The sequence below is a fragment of the Bufo bufo genome, chromosome 7 (genome assembly GCF_905171765.1).
Source record: "Bufo bufo chromosome 7, aBufBuf1.1, whole genome shotgun sequence".
Classification (NCBI taxonomy): Eukaryota; Metazoa; Chordata; class Amphibia; order Anura; family Bufonidae; genus Bufo; species Bufo bufo.
In genome coordinates this window covers 217205597-217226815 of record NC_053395.1, presented here as the reverse complement: position 1 = coordinate 217226815, position 21219 = coordinate 217205597, and the positions used below count along the sequence as shown (strand labels likewise).

The following is a 21219-nucleotide window of genomic DNA, read 5'->3' as shown; positions in this document are numbered from 1 at the left end:
ATGGTGAAAAATTCCGGAGGAAGCGTGACGAACTCCAGTTTGTACCCCATGCATATGGTGTTTATGACCCACGGGGAGGAGGAAATTTCTTCCCAAGCCACGGAGAACATTTTTAACCTGCCCCCTACTTGAGGCCTGGCATCATTGGCCAGGTTTAGAAGTGGATTCAGGGTTGAATAGGAATCCCTTTCCTCTTCCTCTGGAGGGCTGCCATTTCCTAGTACCATCTTTTCTCTTCTGGTCGGGTCTATTTCTTCTTTAATTCCGAAAGGATTGACGCTGCTGATAGAACCTTGATTCCGAAGGGAATCCTTTTTTCTTGTCCGATGCTTTATCTAGAATGTCCTCCAGGACTGACCCGAACAACTTATCCCCCTCGCACGGAATGGAGCATAGCCGACTCTTCGAACTAGCATCACCGGACCAGGATCTGAGCCATATCGCTCTTCTTATAGAATTTGAGAGGGCTGAGGATCTGGCAGAGAGTTTTACTAAGTCTGCGGATGCATCCGACAAGAAATGACATGCCTGTTTTAAGATAGGAATTGAGGCCAGGATTTCCTCCCTTGGAGTCCCTGCCGCCAAGTGTTCCTCAAGCTGCATCAACCAGACTGACAGGGATCTTGAAGTGCAGGTAGCGGCTATGCTGGGTCTAAGCATGGCTGTGTTTGTTTCCCATGCACGTTTTAGCAGGCCCTCACATTTTTTATCCATGGGATCTTTTAAGAGGCCCATGTCTTCAAAAGGGAGAGAAGTCTTTTTAGAAATCCGGGCTACAGTCGCATCAATCCTAGGTGTTTTGTCCCACAAAACCGAGTCTTCCTCCGTAAATGGATACTTCCTCTTAAAGGAGGTGGGAATTACGTTCTTTTTTTCCGGTTCTTTCCATTCTTTTTTAATCAGCATCTTTATATTGCTATGCACTGGAAAGACCTTTCTTTTCTTTTCTCCTAGCCCCTGGAACATCCTGTCTTGAATGGACTGAGGTTCCTTAGTTTCTTCTATTTTCATTGTAGCCCTAATGGTTTTTAATTAACCTTTCTGTATCTTCTGGGCTGCAAAGGGGTCTCCCTTATTCATCGTCAGAGGATTCCGATTCTTCCAGAGATAATACCTCTCCCTCCTCAGAGTCAGGCTCCAACTGCAGATCCGACACCTGAGATTTTTGAGAGGTAGAGGGCTGAGGAGAATGCGGAGGCAATCTTGTATCAATTGCTGATTGGACCTCTTCCTTGATCATGCTTCTTGTTTCAAGAAAGGAGGGTGCTTCCTCTGAAACTATTTTGTCCGTACATCTTGGACATAAAGTTTTTTGGGATTTAGAGGGTGGGGTCTTTTTATAGACTGCACACTTCCTATTAGTTATAGAATCCTCAGATCTTCTGGTGCTGATGTCCCTGCCCCAGAAGGTAATACAGGGAGTGCAGAATTATTAGGCAAGTTGTATTTTTGAGGATTAATTTTATTATTGAACAAGAACCATGCTCTAAATGAACCCAAAAAACTCATTAATATCAAAGCTGAATATTTTTGGAAGTAGTTTTTAGTTTGTTTTTAGTTTTAGCTATTTTAGGGGGATATCTGTGTGTGCAGGTGACTATTACTGTGCATAATTATTACGCAACTTAACAAAAAACAAATATATACCCATTTCAATTATTTATTTTTACCAGTGAAACCAATATAACATCTCAACATTCACAAATATACATTTCTGACATTCAAAAACAAAACAAAAACAAATCAGTGACCAATATAGCCACCTTTCTTTGCAAGGACACTCAAAAGCCTGCCATCCATGGATTCTATCAGTGTTTTGATCTGTTCACCATCAACATTGCGTGCAGCAGCAACCACAGCCTCCCAGACACTGTTCAGAGAGGTGTACTGTTTTCCCTCCTTGTAAATCTCACATTTGATGATGGACCACAGGTTCTCAATGGGGTTCAGATCAGGTGAACAAGGAGGCCATGTCATTAGATTTTCTTCTTTTATACCCTTTCTTGCCAGCCACGCTGTGGAGTACTTGGACGCGTGTGATGGAGCATTGTCCTGCATGAAAATCATGTTTTTCTTGAAGGATGCAGACTTCTTCCTGTACCACTGCTTGAAGAAGGTGTCTTCCAGAAACTGGCAGTAGGACTGGGAGTTGAGCTTGACTCCATCCTCAACCCGAAAAGGCCCCACAAGCTCATCTTTGATGATACCAGCCCAAACCAGTACTCCACCTCCACCTTGCTGGCGTCTGAGTCGGACTGGAGCTCTCTGCCCTTTACCAATCCAGCCATGGGCCAATCAAGACTCACTCTCATTTCATGAGTCCATAAAACCTTAGAAAAATCAGTCTTGAGATATTTCTTGGCCCAGTCTTGACGTTTCAGCTTGTGTGTCTTGTTCAGTGGTGGTCATCTTTCAGCCTTTCTTACCTTGGCCATGTCTCTGAGTATTGCACACCTTGTGCTTTTGGGCACTCCAGTGATGTTGCAGCTCTGAAATATGGCCAAACTGGTGGCAAGTGGCATCTTGGCAGCTGCACGCTTGACTTTTCTCAGTTCATGGGCAGTTATTTTGCGCCTTGGTTTTTCCACACGCTTCTTGCGACCCTGTTGACTATTTTGAATGAAACGCTTGATTGTTCGATGATCACGCTTCAGAAGCTTTGCAATTTTAAGAGTGTTGCATCCCTCTGCAAGATATCTCACTATTTTTGACTTTTCTGAGCCTGTCAAGTCCTTCTTTTGACCCATTTTGCCAAAGGAAAGGAAGTTGCCTAATAATTATGTACACCTGATATAGGGTGTTGATGTCATTAGACCACACCCCTTCTCATTACAGAGATGCACATCACCTAATATGCTTAATTGGTAGGAGGCTTTCGAGCCTATACAGCTTGGAGTAAGACAACATGCATAAAGAGGATGATGTGGTCAAAATACTCATTTGCCTAATAATTCTGTACAGGGTGTATTGGAGAATTTTTAGGGCTCTGTCTGCAATGAAACTCTATTTTACACCAGCACCGCACCAGTGAGGGATATTAACCACTTCAGCCCCCCTAGCTTAAACACCCTTAATGACCAGACCACTTTTTACACTTCTGACCTACCCTACTTTCACCATTTATTGCTCGGTCATGCAACTTACCACCCAAATGAATTTTACCTCCTTTTCTTCTCACTAATAGAGCTTTCATTTGGTGGTATTTCATTGCTGCTGACATTTTTACTTTTTTTGTTATTAATCGAAATTTAACTTTTTTTTGCAAAAAAAATGACATTTTTCACTTTCAGTTGTAAAATTTTGCAAAAAAAAACGACATCCATATATCAATTTTTCTATAAATTTATTGTTCTACATGTCTTTGATAAAAAAAAAATGTTTGGGTAAAAAAAAAAAATGGTTTGGGTAAAAGTTTCAGCGTTTACAAACTATGGTACAAAAATGTGAATTTCCGCTTTTTGAAGCAGCTCTGACTTTCTGAGCACCTGTCATGTTTCCTGAGGTTCTACAATGCCCAGACAGTATAAACACCCCACAAATGACCCCATTTCGGAAAGTAGACACCCTAAGGTATTCGCTGATGGGCATAGTGAGTTCATAGAACTTTTTATTTTTTGTCACAAGTTAGCGGAATATGATGATTTTATTTTTTTTTTTTCTTACAAAGTCTCATATTCCACTAACTTGTGACAAAAAATAAAAAATTCCATGAACTCACTATGCCCATCACGAAATACCTTGGGGAGTCTTCTTTCCAAAATGGGGTCACTTGTGGGGTAGTTATACTGCCCTGGCATTTTAGGGGCCCAAATGCGTGCGAAGTAGTTTGAAATCAAAATCTGTAAAAAATGGCCGGTGAAATCCGAAAGGTGCTCTTTGGAATGTGGGCCCCTTTGTCCACCTAGGCTGCAAGAAAGTGTCACACATCTGGTATTGCCGTACTCAGGAGAAGTTGGGCAATGTGTTTTGGGGTGTCATTTTATATATACCCATGCTGGGTGAGAGAAATATCTTGGCAAAAGACAACTTTTCCCATTTTTTTATACAAAGTTGGCATTTGACCGAGATATTTCTCTCACCCAGCATGGGTATATGTAAAATGACACCCCAAAACACATTGCCCAACTTCTCCTGAGTACGGCGATACCAGATGTGTGACACTTTTTTGCAGCCTAGATGCGCAAAGGGGCCCACATTCCTTTTAGGAGGGCATTTTTAGACATTTGAATCCCAGACTTCTTCTCACGCTTTAGGGCCCCTAAAATGCCAGGGCAGTATAACTACCCCACATGTGACCCCATTTTGGAAAGAAGACACCCCAAGGTATTCAATGAGGGGCATGGCGAGTTCATCGGAAAAAAAAAAATTGCCACAAGTTAGCGGAAATTTATATATTTTTTTCTCACAAAGTCTCCCTTTCCGCTAACTTGGGACAAAAATTTCAATCTTTCATGGACTCAATATGCCCCTCAGCGAATACCTTGGGGTGTCTACTTTCCGAAATGGGGTCACATGTGGGGTATTTATACTGCCCTGGCATTTTAGGGGCCCTAAAGCGTGAGAAGAAGTCTGGAATATAAATGTCTAAAAATTTTTCCGCATTTGGATTCCGTGAGGGGTATAGTGAGTTCATGTGAGATTTTATTTTTTGACAGAAGTTAGTGGAATATGAGACTTTGTAAGAAAAAAATAAATAAATCCGCTAACTTGGGCCAAAAAAATGTCTGAATGGAGCCTTACAGGGGGGTGATCAATGACAGGGGGGTGATCAATGACAGGGGGGTGATCAGCGAGTCTATATGGGGTGATCACCCCCCTGTCATTGATCACCCTCCTGTAAGGCTCCATTCAGACGTCCGTATGTTTTTTACGGATCCACGGATACATGGATCGGATCCGCAAAACACATATGGACATCTGAATGGAGCCTTATAGGGGTGTGAACAATGACAGGGGGGTGATCACCCCATATAGACTCCCTGATCACCCCCCTGTCATTGATCACCCTCCTGTCATTGATCACCCCCCTGTAAGGCTCCATTCAGATGTCCGTATGTTTTTTACGGATCCACGGATACATGGATCGGATCCGCAAAACACGTACGGAAATCTGAATGGAGCCTTACAGGGGGGTGATCAATGACAGGGGGGTGATCAATGACAGGGGGGTGATCAGGGAGTCTATATGGGGTGATCACCCCCTGTCATTGATCACCCCCCGTAAGGCTCCATTCAGATGTCCGTACGTGTTTTGCGGATCCGATCCATGTATCCGTGGATCCGTAAAAAACATACGGACATCTGAATGGAGCCTTACAGGGGGGTGATCAATGACAGGGAGTCTATATGGGGTGATCACCCCCCTGTCATTGATCACCCCCCTGTAAGGCTCCATTCAGATGTCCGTACGTGTTTTGCGGATCCGATCCATGTATCCGTGGATCCGTAAAATCATACCGACATCTGAATGGAGCCTTACAGGGGGGTGATCAATGACAGGGGGGTGATCAGGGAGTCTATATGGGGTGATCACCCCCCTGTCATTGATCACCCCCCTGTAAGGCTCCATTCAGATGTCCGTATGTGTTTTGCGGATCCGATCCATGTGTCCGTGGATCCGTAAAAAACATACGGACGTCTGAATGGAGCCTTACAGGGGGGTGATCAATGACAGGGGGGTGATCAGGGAGTCTATATGGGGTGATCACCCCCTTGTAAGGCTCTAGTCAGACGTCTGTATGTGTTTTGCGGATCCGATCCATGTATCCGTGGATCCGTAAAAAACATACGGACGTCTGAATGGAGCCTTACAGGGGGGGTGATCAATGACAGGGGGGTGATCAATGACAGGGGGGTGATCAGGGAGTCTATATGGGGTGATCACCCCCGTCATTGATCACCCCGCTGTAAGGCTCCATTCAGACGTCCGTATGTGTTTTGCAGATCCGATCCATGTATCAGTGGATCCGTAAAAAACTTACGGACGTCTGAATGGAGCCTTACAAGGGGGTGAGCAATGACAGGGGGGTGATCAATGACAGGGGGGTGATCAGGGAGTCTATATGGGGTGATCAGGGGTGAATAAGGGGTTAATAAGTGACGGGGGGGGTGTAGTGTAGTGTGGTGCTTGGTGCTACTTATTACTGAGCTGCCTGTGTCCTCTGGTGGTCGATCCAAACAAAAGGGACCACCAGAGGACCAGGTAGCAGGTATATTAGACGCTGTTATCAAAACAGTGTCTAATATACCTGTTAGGGGTTAAAAAAATCGCATCTCCAGCCTGCCAGCGAACGATCGCCGCTGGCAGGCTGGAGATCCACTCGCTTACCTTCCGATCCTGTGAACGCGAGCGCCTGTGTGCGCGCGTTCACAGGAAATCTCGCCTCTCGCGAGATGACGCGTATATGCGTCCACCCAGAATAGCACGGCCGCCGCCAGGACGCAATCCTGCGTACGGCGGTCCTGAGGCGGTTAATAAGTGATTTCCACCCCCCAACTTAGCAGGATTTAATACTATAAGGAAAGGAGGAGGTTTACCGGGCTCTGGGCAGCAGGATCTACAGGCTTACGGGGCTCTGGAGATTCCAAAGGGGCCGACATGATCACCGGAGAACGCTGCAAGACGCCGAAGCCCTGCTCCCGACTCATATCCGTCAGTTCTCTGACGTCACCCGCCACCGGAAGTGACGCCGAGAACTGGCATTACTACTTCCGGCATGTGCGCACGCGCGCGAGATCCCTCGTTCCCGGAGAGTAAGGGAACGGAAGCCCGGGGCTTGCCTTCAGCGAAGGACTTATGCCAAAGAACGGGAATGAACCAGCGAACCCCCGCCTCTGCACGGCCCTCCCGGGTGGGGCAATTTACGTCCAGGCCGTGCGATACGAATCCCCTGACCTAGCAGGAGCGGCTTCCACGCTATTCCCGAGGACAGGAAACAACAAACTGAAGCAGGTAAAAGGGAGGGGGCTTTTAAAGATTGAGCTTCTACGTTGTTTCCTGTCCTGGGGAGGCGGGGACATCCTACTGGAGTGCCGTTGTGGAGGCGCCGGGGAAAATACACTTTTCACATAAAAACTTCTAAAAAAAATAAAAAATAATACCTATAATTGGTATCACCAGGTCTGTAATGACCTGTACAATAAAGTAATCACATTATGTAACCAACATGTTTAACATAAAAAAGGGGAAAAAAGGCCAAAATTATTTATTTTTCTTTCATTACCGTTTTAAAGATCTCTGATAGCTGGCAGTCAATATAAACATGTCTGTTTACCTTCAAAAGCGTTTAATAACCCATTCTCTCCCTTGTCTAATGGATGTGATCAGAATAGATGTACAAATTAAATTAATTTAAAGGGGCCTGTTTCCTTTAAATCCTGGTGCTAAGATTTGGAAGCTCCACCCAACAAATTAAGCCCATCCCACGTCTAGACTCCTCCCATCAGATGTTGCTTTTTATTGTTATTTAATTTTTTTATCCGGAAATCTAATACAGGAAGATGCCAAAAGCGCCCCGGGATCCACAGATTACCGTCACATTCTCTGCTGAAACAGAAATAATAGTCTTATTCTGAAGTTTGCTTTGGTTTAATTAATAACCAGCAAGTCCGGGGATCGGCGCGGCGTAGATGTGTTTAATTAATCATCTCTAGAATCTGAAGATGGAAGTCAGAGGTGCTGATGGTTTCTCGAGTACCCACAGCCTAATTAAACTGCCGGAAAGGTCCTTTCAATTTCCACAAGCACATTATTTTTTAGTTTTTATTAGTTTTTTTCACCTCTTTGGACCAAAATGATTCCTCTTCGGGAAAGGCTCGATGCAGAATAAACTACTCAACTGACCTTTGTGGATTTAGATTTCTGATTATGCCGGAGACTTATTAAATAATGCAGGAAGATGTTTGCTATTTACTCCAAGAGGAGAGCAGCAGATCTGGAGAATTGTGAAAGTTCTTGGGGACTTTTCTTAAAGGGGTTTTCCATTTTATAGTGCTCACACAGTATTTACCACTGGGGGTGGGGGGATTTATCAAAATATTCTCAAACTGGTGCAAAGAAAAAATGGCTTAGTTGTTCATATCGCAACCAATCAGATTCCATCTTTCATTTTTCAGAGCTCCTTTGGAAAATGAATGGTAGAATCTGATTGGTTGCTATGGGAAACAGAGCCAGTTTTCCTTTGTACCAGTTTTGATGAAAACTTACCTAGGGAAGAGATGGCACCAGGCACACTATGGTAAGAAGGCAGTCTGGTGTGATAAATCATGTTACCTCACGTGGACGGCTGGGTGCGTGTGAGTCATTTACCTGGGGAAGAGATGGCACCAGTTACACTATGGGAAGAAGGCAGCCTGGTCTGATGAATCACATTACATCATGTGGACGGCCAGGTGTGTCTGAGTCACTTACCTGGGGAAGAGATGGCACCAGTTACATTATGGTAAAAAAGGTGGCCTGGTCTGATGAATTACATTACATCATGTTGATCGCTGGATGATTGTGAGTCATTTACCTGGGGAAGACATGGCACCAGTTACACTATGGGAAGAAGGCAGCCTGGTCTGATGAGTCATGTTACATCATGTGGATGGTTGGGTGCATGTGAGTCACTTATCTGGAGAAGAGATGGCATCAAATGCACTATGGGAAGTAGGCGGCCTGGTCTGATGAATCACGTTACATCATGTGGATGGTTGGGTGCATGTGAGTCACTTACCTGGAGAAGAGATGGCATCAAATGCACTATGGGAAGAAGGCGGCCTGGTCTGATGAATTACTTCATGTGGACGACCAGGTGCGTCTGAGTCACTTACCTGGGGAAGAGATGACACCAGATACACTATGGAAAGAAGGTGGCCTGGTCTGATGAATCACATTACATCATGTGGACAGCTGGGTGCGAGTGAGTCACTTATCTGGGGAAGAGATGGCACCAGTTACACTATGGGAAGAAGGTGGCCTGGTCTGATGAATCACATTACATCATGTGGATGGCCAGGTGCATGCATGTCACTTACCTGGGGAAGAGATGGCACCAGTTACACTATGGGAAGCAGGTGGCCTGGTCTGATGAATCACATTACATGATGTGGACGGCCAGGTGCATGAACGTCACTTACCTGGGGAAGAGATGGCACCAGTTACACTATGGGAAGCAGGTGGCCTGGTCTGATGAATCACATTACATGATGTGGACGGCCAGGGGCGTCTGAGTCACTTACCTGGGGATAAGATGGCACCAGGTGCACTATGGGAAGAAGGCAGTCTGGTCTGATGAATCACGTTACATCATGTGGATGGTTGGGTGCATGTGAGTCACTTACCTGGAGAAGAGATGGCACCAGATCCACTATGAGAAAGAGGGGGCCTGGTCTGATAAATTATTTTACATCATCTGGACGGCTGGGTGCGTCTGAGTCACTTACCTGGGGAAGAGATGACACCAGGTACACTATGAAAAGAAGGCACCCTGGTCTGATGAATCACGTTACATCATGTGGACGGCCGGGTGCATGTGAGTAATTTACCTAGGGTAGAGATGCCACCAGTAACACTATGGGAAGAAGGCAGCCTGGTCTGATGGATCACTTAACATCACTTGGATGGTGCATGTGAGTCACTTACCTGGAGAAAAGATGGCACCAAGTGTACTATTAGAAGAAGGCAGCCTGGTCTGATGAATCATGTTGCATCATGTGGAAACCTTGAATTCTGTGGATGTTACATGTATCACCTACCTAATCATTGTGCAAACAAGTAACCTCTTCAAAGCCGCGGTGCCCCCTAATGGCAGTAGCAGGATGCTGTGGCCACACTACAAAAACTGTCTAAGAATGAGGAACATGATAAAGAGATGAAGGTGATGACTTGTTCCTAAATTCCAAGATCTCAATCCAATCTTCACCTGCTGGAAAAATGAGTCTGATCCATGAAGGATAAGGTGCCAGATCACAGGACACCTTGGATGTCTTGTGGAGTCCATGCTTTGACAGGTCAGAACTGTTTGGAGGCACACGGGGGACCTTGACCATATATTTACCAGGCGGCTTTATATACAGTATTTTATAGTGTTTTTTGGTCCATTTATTCTTAGTTATTCTGGTCCATGGCGGGGTGTTCCCTCAGCTCGTTGCACACATTGCTCAGTGCAGTTTAATATATTTTGGTTTATAACACAGCCTCTAAACACTCGTCTGTGGGGAGGATTTATAGATATAATTAGCACAAAACATTAGTGTGAAGCCAATAAAACTCTGGCAGTCATATACTGTATAGTAAGTGTTGCTGCTCCGACCACCACTGATCGAACACAGTCCCTCGCAGGCAGCTCCCATTTATCTGTATTAAATGGTTCAGAGTACAGAGCTGGTGCCTGCCAGGCGGACTACATGCAAATCCGCTATATATTACAGCAAAATCCAAAAGAAAACATGTAAACTAATACATTATTAAAAAAATTACAAAGATCTTTATTGAATGAATATACCAGTAAAATACATACAATTAAAAAAGCTCCAGACAAAAAATGTAAGATAAGACAACAGAGAGACTCAGATTCCCAGAGGAAGAAACAGCTAAATGCATTGGCAGTGGGACATTACCGGTGGTCGGAGTCCTTTATCCTGGTATTATGCCTTATTAGCTGCATTTTGCACTTTGAATTACATGAGGTTTCCTCCTAGTTTGATGTGACTAGCGGAATTCTCCACTTTGGACACTCTTTAGGTGGGCTTTGAGCGATTTTTGTATGTAATTTGCTTGGCACGTTCATTGGGAGGTGGGCGCTTGTCACGAACCAGCGGGTGTGAACCCACTGTGCCACGTGTCCTACCTCCCCTAAGGGAGTTGTCTAAGTGAACCCCTCGATTCTTCATCAGTACCCCTGATGGTGGGGATAGACTTTACCGAGGGGAACATCAGGTCGCTACCTCTTGAGGAGGGTAGGCACACGAGGCAGCTGGTCCAGGCGGACCAGGAGGTACCTGAGAAAGGTACCAGAAGTACAAGCGTAGCCAGGCAGGCGGAGTTGTTACCAGGAGCAACAGTGCAGGACAGAAGGATGAGGCAGAGGCATAGTCAGACAGGCAAAAGGTCAGGGCAAGGTGGCACAGGTACAGGTCAGGCAATCCAGGTCGGCAACAGGAGAGTCAAGGCAAGCAGGCAGGGATCAGACGGTTAGCAGAATCCAGGAACGAAGTACAATTCACGAACACAAGTCAGTATCAGGATCTTTAGCAAAACACAAGGACCTTGACACTGAGGCATCTGGGAAGGGGGCCGAGCCACTTATATATGCTTATAAGGGCCAGGATTGGTCAGCGAGGTCACATGACCTAACCCATAAAACCGAGGAAGTGACGCGCGCCGGCCCTTAAGGAAGTGCTGCAAAAAAACTGTAGCAAGCATGCTGTGGCAGGGGCTGAGGTGAAACTGTGGAGCGGATCCTCAGAACCACAGCACCTACACAAACAGAGCCCAGACCTGCAGTGGTGAATGGGAAGCTCCGCCACAGATCACCGCTGAGCACGGCGCCCGGAACCGCGGTGGTAAACAGGGGAACAGCGGCGCACAGCAGCCGCTGTTACAGCTTTAGTCCTCCTGGTGTCCCTTTTGTTTTATCTTCCATTTTTTTTTATGTGCTAGCTATTAGTTGAGACCCTTACAGGATGGAGAACAGGGGGATGCATCGATAGCAGCATTTGAATTAACCTCTGTAAGGCCGGACCATTTTTTTGGGTTCCAGAATCACAATATATAATTTTGTTTTCTATCTCTTCCTGAAATATACTTTTTGTTGTTGTAGAGAAACGAAATATGTGGGGGCTATTATATGGTCTCTATTAAATGAAATCCATACTTTTAAAAGGTGAGTTTGTTTTTCTAATTTCCTACAGCCTCCTTTATTCTGCCACTTAAAAAAAAAAAAGTGGAAAACTCCCCATTATCACCCCGGCAGCCCCCCTGATTTGAGCACCGGAGCAGTTCATGCTCCAATGCTCTCCTTTGCCCTGCGCTAGATCGCGCAGGGCACGGGCTCTTTTGTTTACAATAGCACACTGCCAGGCGGAGGCTTCCGCCCGGCAGTGTGTTTGGTGACATCACCGGCTCTGATGGGTGCGTTTTAGCGCTGCCCTAGCCGTTTTACTGGCTAGAGCAGCACTAAAGCCCGCCTATCAGTGACGGTGACGTCACCGGGCTTCCCGGCAGCCCCATGGAGAGCCCGGTTCATCACCGTCACTCTTGAAAATGCCTTTGCCCTGCACGATTTAGCGCAGGGCAAAGGAGAGCATCAGAGCATGAACTGCTCCGATGCTCAAGTCAGGGGGGCTGCCTGGGTGAAAATGGAGGTATATCCGGGTTTAGACAACCCCTTCAAATGATTAAATTGTGTCTGCTTGCAACCACCACTAGGGGGAGCTCACTGTATACCAACCTACACACCTCCAATCAAACTCAATAGTAAATAAGTCTTCAGTTACCTCCTAAGCTCCCCCCAGTGCTGGAGGTAGGCAGTCAGAATTTCTTTGGTTGTATGGTAGCAAAAATGATTTTCAGAGCTCTGTAATAGAAAGAAACCCACAAAGCTCTTGTCCTTGTATTACTGGTCATATTGGTCACTCAGCTTGTAAGGGGATGCCCCGATGAGGACTGTTGGAGCACCTAATCACCCCTTCCAGCAGACAGTATCTCAAACTTCTGGAAGCCTAGTTTTCAGGAGATATTAGTTTTTTTTGTTTGTTTGTCCGTTTTTTGTTTCCATCTCCACACCCATTTTCCATCCCCCAGCCCTTTTTTAAAGGGCGTCCTGTCCCCTCAACGCTCTTTGGACACCAGGGCTGCTTCTAAAGATGCAATATCTCAGCACCACATACAGTTAAAGTATAGGAGCTGATTTCCAGGAGAAAGCTCTGTCCATAAGTGGGCAGCCCTGAGTGTGTTCGGGGGCTACCCAGTTGCGGGGCTTCACGAGCTGTGTTTTGGCTGCACTGTACCCTTAACACTGTAGAGGTGGGCACGCGGTTTGACTGAGGTCAGGGGTCAGGTTGCATCTTAGGTGGGGCCAGGAGATAGGTGGAGCTGGAGCCCCTCGTGGGCAGTTACAGACCGCTGCCTACGCCATGGACCTCCCCTGCCACCAACCTTCTATGCCCAGCAAACGTCAGCTGTGTGCGTACTGACGACTGTGAGTAATGGGCCGTTGCTGTGTCCCGCGAGACGCTGTGAGGACTGTGGCTGGTGGTGACCACCTGAAGGGCCTGTTGTGAGTACGCTGTGAGCATGGGAAGATTCTGCCCTACCGCTAGGGGAAAGCAGCTGGTACAAGTGGCCTGGTGGCGGGTGGAGTTCTTATTTTTGGGGCAATTGCTCATTAATGACCCAGAGATATAGGCGGACGCTTGAGCCTGGGATCCGGTTATCACAGACATTATTTCAGCTTTCTCCTCCAGGCTCAGGTGCACCGATCGATGACTACTCATAACCTCTCCCATCATTCTCATTATCAGACCGTTCCCTTGGCTCCTTGGTAGAGATTTGGAGGAAATCTATTTCCTGTGAAATCTTCAGCTTATGTGGCATCACGAAAGTCATCAGAAAGATGTATTTTCACCCCAACTTGCTTCCTATGATTAGTTCACAACAAGCCTGTGCCGCTTCTCATTGTCTCCATTTTCATGAGGCTTCCTATGAAGCCGTCTTCCCCGATGACTTGTAAAGAGATAAGACGAGGGTTGTGGTTACTAAACATTTACAGTGCTGGAAATAGGAAAACGCCTCCGCATGTAAAAGAACAGGTACCCCCACAAAAATCTATTCAGTTGGTTCTGTTGTTTGTAAAAGTGCAGCATCGGACTGATAACCACCCGTAGAATAAACCTGGAAAAATAAGTATGAATTATTATCAGTAAAAAAAAAATTATTAGTGAAAAAATATTTATTTCAGTATAATTTATCCATTTATTTAAAATGAGTGTGTTGGCTGCTGCTGAACATCATCATATACACCTCAGCTGCTGCAGAACCTCATAATACACACCTCAGCTGCTGCAGAACATCATAATACACACCTCAGCTGCTGCAGAACCTCATAATACACACCTCAGCTGCTGCAGAACCTCATAATCCACACCTGAGGTGCTGCAGAACCTCATAATACACACCTCAGCTGCTGCAGAACCTCATAATCCACACCTCAGCTGCTGCTGAACATCATAATACACACCTCATCTGCTGCAGAACCTCATAATACACACCTCATGTGCTGCAGAACCTCATAATACACACCTCATCTGCTGCAGAACCTCATAATACACACCTCATCTGCTGCAGAACCTCATAATACACACCTCATGTGCTGCAGAACCTCATAATACACATCTCAGCTGCTGCAGAACCTCATAATACACACCTCAGCTGCTGCAGAACCTCATAATACATACCTCATCTGCTGCAGAACCTCATAATACACACCTCATGTGCTGCAGAACCTCATAATACACATCTCAGCTGCTGCAGAACCTCATAATACACACCTCATCTGCTGCAGAACCTCATAATACACACCTCAACTGCTGCAGAACAGCATAATACACACCTCAGCTGCTGCAGAACCTCATAATACATACCTCAGCTGCTGCAGAACCTCCTAATACACACCTCAGCTGCTGCAGAACCCCATAATACACACCTCAGCTGCTGCAGAACCTCCTAATACACACCTCAGCTGCTGCAGTACCTCATAATACACACCTCATCTGCTGCAGAACCTCATAATACACACCTCATGTGCTGCAGAACCTCATAATACACATCTCAGCTGCTGCAGAACCTCATAATACACACCTCAGCTGCTGCAGAACCTCATAATACACACCTCAGCTGCTACAGAACCTCATTATACACACCTCATCTGCTGCAGAACCTCATAATACACAATTCTGCTGCTGCAGAACAGCTTAATACACACCTCAGCTGCTGCAGAACCTCATAATACACACCTCAGCTGCTGCAGAACCTCATAATACACACCTCAGCTGCTGCAGAACCTCATAATACACACCTCAGCTGTCTACAGAACCTCATTATACACACCTCATCTGCTGCAGAACCTCATAATACACAATTCTGCTGCTGCAGAACAGCTTAATACACACCTCAGCTGCTGCAGAACATCATAATACACACCTCAGCTGCTGCAGAACCTCATAATACGTACCTCAGCTGCTGCAGAACCCCATAATACACACCTCAGCTGCTGCAGAACCTCCTAATACACACCTCAGCTGCTGCAGAACCACATAATACACACCTCTGCTGCTGCAGAACCTCATAATACACACCTCAGTTGCTGCAGAACCTCCTAATACACACCTCAGCTGCTGCAGAATCTCCTAATACACACCTCTGCTGCTGCAGAACCTCATAATACACACCTCAGCTGCTGCAGAACCTCATAATACACACCTCAGCTGCTGCAATCTTTCTTTAAAAAAATTAGGAATCACCTCAGAGATCCATGACCTGCATCTATGTAGTCGGCCTGTGGCCTAACACTTTTATGTGGACAGGGGTCTCCTTGGTGACTTCTCATATTCTTATAATTCACAGATACAGCAGAAAAGATGGCCGTTGGGCTCCTCCCTGTATGACGAGTGACTTGTGTCCTCATTTTACCGTCCTACTGTACACCGACGTACAAGTTTACTTCTAGAATCAGCAACAATGGGCACTTTGAACCCGGCCGGCCTCACGTTCTGATTGGTTCTATTCCGGGGGTGTGAGCCTTTTTCTGCTACAAAGTATCAGAGCAGAGTAAAGTTCTCACATCATCACTGGGATTATCAGTCGCTGGAAGTCTTACGGAATGAAAATAGATATTCACAGTCACATTCTGCCCAAGGAGTGGCCTGACCTCAAGCAGGTAAGTGTCGTATATACCATGCATTAATACTTTCCTGTTTTAGGAAGCCCTCCCACAAAAATGTTTATTCTCTGGCCCGTTACAAAGGTGCAGGATCCAGACTGGCGGTATTCATGAGTTCCCGCTACCTTCTGGTCCTCAGCTGTGTCATGTGACATTGACTATCTACCTGACGCGGCGTCATATGTCTGGGCAGCAGTCGTAGTATCCACATTTTTAACAGGTTCTCTACCCAACATAACATGACGTCCACCCCCCCACCATTACATGATCAGCGCAGCGCCTGCATCTGGGCAAAATGAAAAGTGTCTCATTCAGTCAGTTCAGAAGGAGAAGTACAGTGAGCTGCTGGGGTGTAGATCAGGGGCACAAGCCTCAAGGTATATTTCCCCTCCCCACCCACACAAAAAAATTATGCACATGCATATATCATTATTAAATTACACCACAACCAAATATTACCGCCATATTCTTACCAAACAAAGAATATTACCCATGATACCACTGCGCAAGGCCCAAATAATACCGCCACCCAATGACTGCTATGTAGTGACTAAGTAATACCACTAGACTGTCACCGAATAGAAACTGTTATACAAAGACCATGCAAAGGCCAATACTACCAGTGATATCACTATTCAACCAATAATTACCGGACAGAAATAATCTCAAAAAAACGACCCACAGGGAGCCGCAATTGTCGCCAAAAAATGAACGTGACTTTCACAGTTATGAAATTCAAAAAGCTTTATTAATAATATACAGTACATACATATCTGATAATAAAAGGCAGCACAAAGGCGGGACACACAGATAAGGAACAGGACCCAAGGAGAGGCCGGGAGATCAGCACACCAGAAAACAGGGAAAAAGTATGAAAACTGGAAAAGCACCAAGGCGCCTCATGGCAAAAAAAACTAAACACAATACAATGGAGGCAAATGTGACGACAGTGAGGCTGGTGAAAAAACAAGATAAGCATACCCTGGGTGGTGTTTCGATCTCTCGGCCGCCTCCTGACCAAACGCCGTTTCGCCAGTAACCTGGCTTACCACTTCTGCACCTTGCTACTTTCATTAACATTAATAGTGCCCCTAATCATTAATAGGGCCCGCTCATAATTAATAGTGCCCCCTAATCATTAATAGTGCCTTCTCATTATAAACAATGTCCCCTCATCATTAGCAGTGCCCCCTCATCATTAATAGTGCCCCCTCATCATTAATAGTGCCCATGTCTAAGTAACAGTGCCCCATCATCACGAATAGCACACCCTAACCATTAAAAGTGTCCATGCCTAATTAATAGTGCCCCCTCATCACTAATAGTGCCGCTCATTATTAATAGTGCCACTTATCATTAATAGTGCCCCCTTATCATTAGTAGTGCCCCTTATCATTAATAGTGCCCCCATATCATTAATAGTGCCCCCTCATCTTTAATAGTGCCCCCTCATCATTAATAGTGCCCCCTCATCATTAGTACTGCCCCTCATCATTAATAGTGCCCCCTCATCATTAGTACTGCCCCTCATCATTAATAGTGCCCCATCATCATTAGTACTGCCCCTCATCATTAATAGTGCCCCCTCATCTTTAATAGTGCCCACTCATCATTAATAGTTCCCCCTTATCATTAATAGTGCCCCCTTATCATTAATAGTGCCTACTCATCATTGATAGTTCCCCCTTATCATTAATAGTGCCCCCTTATCATTAATAGTGCCCCCTCATCATTAATAGTGCCCATGTCTAAGTAACAGTGCCCCATCATCACGAATAGCACACCCTAACCATTAAAAGTGTCCATGCCTAATTAATAGTGCCCCCTCATCACTAATAGTGCCGCTCATTATTAAAAGTGCCACTTATCATTAATAGTGCCCCCTTATCATTAGTAGTGCCCCTTATCATTAATTATGCCCCTTATCATTAATAGTGCCCCCTCATCTTTAATAGTGCCCCCTCATCATTAATAGTGCCCCCTCATCATTAATAGTGCCCCCTCATCATTAGTACTGGCCCTCATCATTAATAGTGCCCCCTCATCATTAGTACTGCCCCTCATCATTAATAGTGCCCCATCATCATTAGTACTGCCCCTCATCATTAATAGTGCCCCCTCATCTTTAATAGTGCCCACTCATCATTAATAGTTCCCCCTTATCATTAATAGTGCCCCCTTATCATTAATAGTGCCCCCTCATCATTAGTACTGCCCCTCATCATTAATAGTGCCCCATCATCATTAGTAATGCCCCTCATCATTAATAGTGCCCCCTCATCTTTAATAGTGCCCACTCATCATTAATAGTTCCCCTTTATCATTAATAGTGCCCCCTTATCATTAATAGTGCCTACTCATCATTAATAGTTCCCCCTTATCATTAATAGTGCCCCCTTATCATTAATAGTGCCCCCTCATCATTAATAGTGCCCATGTCTAAGTAACAGTGCCCCATCATCACGAATAGCACACCCTAACCATTAAAAGTGTCCATGCCTAATTAATAGTGCCCCCTCATCACTAATAGTGCCGCTCATTATTAATAGTGCCACTTATCATTAATAGTGCCCCCTTATCATTAGTAGTGCCCCTTATCATTAATAGTGCCCCCTTATCATTAATAGTGCCCCCTCATCTTTAATAGTGCCCCCTCATCATTAATAGTGCCCCCTCATCATTAATAGTGCCCCCTCATCATTAGTACTGCCCCTCATCATTAATAGTGCCCCTCATCATTAATAGTGCCCCCTCATCATTAATAGTGCCCCATCATCATTAGTACTGCCCCTCATCATTAATAGTGCCCCCTCATCTTTAATAGTGCCCACTCATCATTAATAGTTCCCCCTTATCATTAATAGTTCCCCCTTATCATTAATAGTGCCCCCTTATCATTAGTAGTGCCCCTCATCATTAATAGTGCCCCCTCATCATTAATAGTGCCCCTTCATCAATAGTACTGCCCCTCATCATTAATAGTTCCCCCTTATCATTAATAGTGCCCACTTATCATTAGTAGTGCCCCTCATCATTAATAGTGCCCCCTTATCATTAATAGTGCCCCCTCATCTTTAATAGTGCCCCCTCATCATTAGTACTGCCCCCTTATCATTAATAGTTCCCCCTTATCATTAGTAGTGCCCCCTTATCATTAGTAGTGCCCCCTTATCATTAATAGTGCCCCCTCATCTTTAATAGTGCCCCCTCATCATTAGTACTGCCCCCTTATCATTAATAGTGCCCCCTCATCATTAATAGTGCCCCCTCATCATTAATAGTGCCCCTTCATCAATAGTACTGCCCCTCATCATTAATAGTTCCCCCTTATCATTAATAGGGCCCACTTATCATTAGTAGTGCCCCTCATCATTAATAGTGCCCCCTTATCATTAATAGTGCCCCCTCATCATTAGTACTGCCCCTCATCATTAATAGTGCCCCCTCATCATTAGTACTGCCCCCTTATCATTAATAGTGCCCCCTCATCTTTAATAGTGCACCCTCATCATTAGTACTGCCCCCTTATCATTAATAGTGCCCCCTTATCATTAATAGTTCTCCCTCACCCTTTATAGTCTCCTCTTGGTACTTCTAATGCCCTTAACAGAAAATAATAATTCCTTACTCATCTTACCTTGATCCCCTGACAGGTGGCACAGCTCTCCAGCCTCTGGCACAGGTGGCCTGCAGTGCATTGCCTGTGCCAGGTCGCTGATGTCTTCTAGGCCAAAGGTCTAAACTGACTGTCACCAAGAGAATGGTAGTGTAGGGACTCTATAGCTCCATGCACTGCCATAGCGTCCTGAGGTGCTCCCACCGCCCGTTACCTGAAGGTGGGGATTCAGGTTGGCATCCTGCCTCTCCCCGCTTCTCCAGAGTGACTGCTGTTTTTAGGGAAACAGGATGGATCCCACCCCTGGTGGCTAGGAAGTCATTTTCTCAATTTTTTCCAATGAGACTGACATGGAGGCTCCGATAGGAATAAACAGAGTGAGACTGTCCACACATAAGACGCTGTGTCAGGTGTAGAGTCACAGAGTCCGCCCAGGATAACTCATAAATACCGTCACCAGTAACAAGGTTACCTTCATTGCAGTTTTCATCATGCACTATTCTAACGTGCCAGAGAACATTTTGGTGAGAGTGCTTCTTTAAGGCTGGTTTCACACTAGCATTACAGTAAAACCCTTTAGCTAATTGTACCCCATTGACCATACTGGGGCCCAGCAGGGAAACGGTCTTGTTTCCAGCATTAGTGCCGGACGAAAACTGGTACAAGAAATCTGCAGCATGTCAATTGTTTGTGCGATTTTTGGTTTGGATTTCACTACTGTTGATTGAGCTCCAAAGTGCTCGGGTGCTCGGGCCGAAGACATCAGGATGCTCGGGTGCTCTACTGAGCACCCGAACACAATGGAAGTCAATGGGAGCATTAAACCAGACACCCCCTGCTCTGAAGAGGGGAGGGTGTCTGGTTCATAGGAAAAGGTCAGAAATTGATGGAAACACCACCGAAATGATTCGGGAACAGCATAGGGAGGATGTCTGGATGCATCTTGGACTCCCAGGTCGCTGCTGGGAACAATGTTGTCCGAGTAGTACGCCACTTTTACATACTGACAATAATAAGCACCAAACCGAAGATAAAATCGATTTTAGAGGAAAAAATTGTTAGGAAACATTATTTTCTCTATATTAAGGGTCCATTCACACGTCCGCAATTTCGTTCCGCATTTTGCGGAACGGAATGGCGGACCCATTCTTTTTTATGGGACAGCAAGATGTGCTGCCCGGATCCAGAATTGCGGATCCGCACTTCCGGGTCTGCAATTCCGATCCCGGAAAAAATAGAACATGTCCTATTCTTGTCCGCAATTGCGGACAAGAATAGGCATTTTCTATTAAGTGCAGGCGATGTGCGGTCCGCAAAATGCGGAACGCACATCGCCGATGTCCGTGTTTTGCAGATCCACGGATCAGTGGATCCGCAAAACCCACACGGACGTGTGAATGAACTCTTACTTGTATATAAAGTGCAAGTGCTGCCAAAAATTACAAGGAAGAGGCACTCCGATACAACCATAAGGATGACGTAGGGGCCCACCAATATAGCGGTCTACAAGCGCTTCGATCGGATTGAGTTCCTCTAGAGCGCTATACAAGGACTTAGTAACATAACATAACATAATGGAGGGTCTCATTCACATTGTGGTACAATTGTTCAGGTAGTGGGACTCCTACACTCATAATGCCTATGCACTAAGGGAAAGGGCTGCCAAAAATTACAAGGAAC

General features: G+C 45.5%; 1 protein-coding gene across 1 annotated transcript in view; it reads left to right on the top strand.

Annotated features, from left to right (window-relative positions):
* The first annotated feature begins 15863 nt into the window (after window positions 1-15863).
* The window catches only part of ACMSD (aminocarboxymuconate semialdehyde decarboxylase), a 49611-nt gene continuing 44255 nt past the window's right edge, over window positions 15864-21219 (top strand). Inside the window, exon 1 of the mRNA XM_040440485.1 lies at window positions 15864-15920. Coding sequence (XP_040296419.1) covers window positions 15864-15920 — 57 coding nt within the window. The remainder of the gene's footprint in view (window positions 15921-21219) is intronic.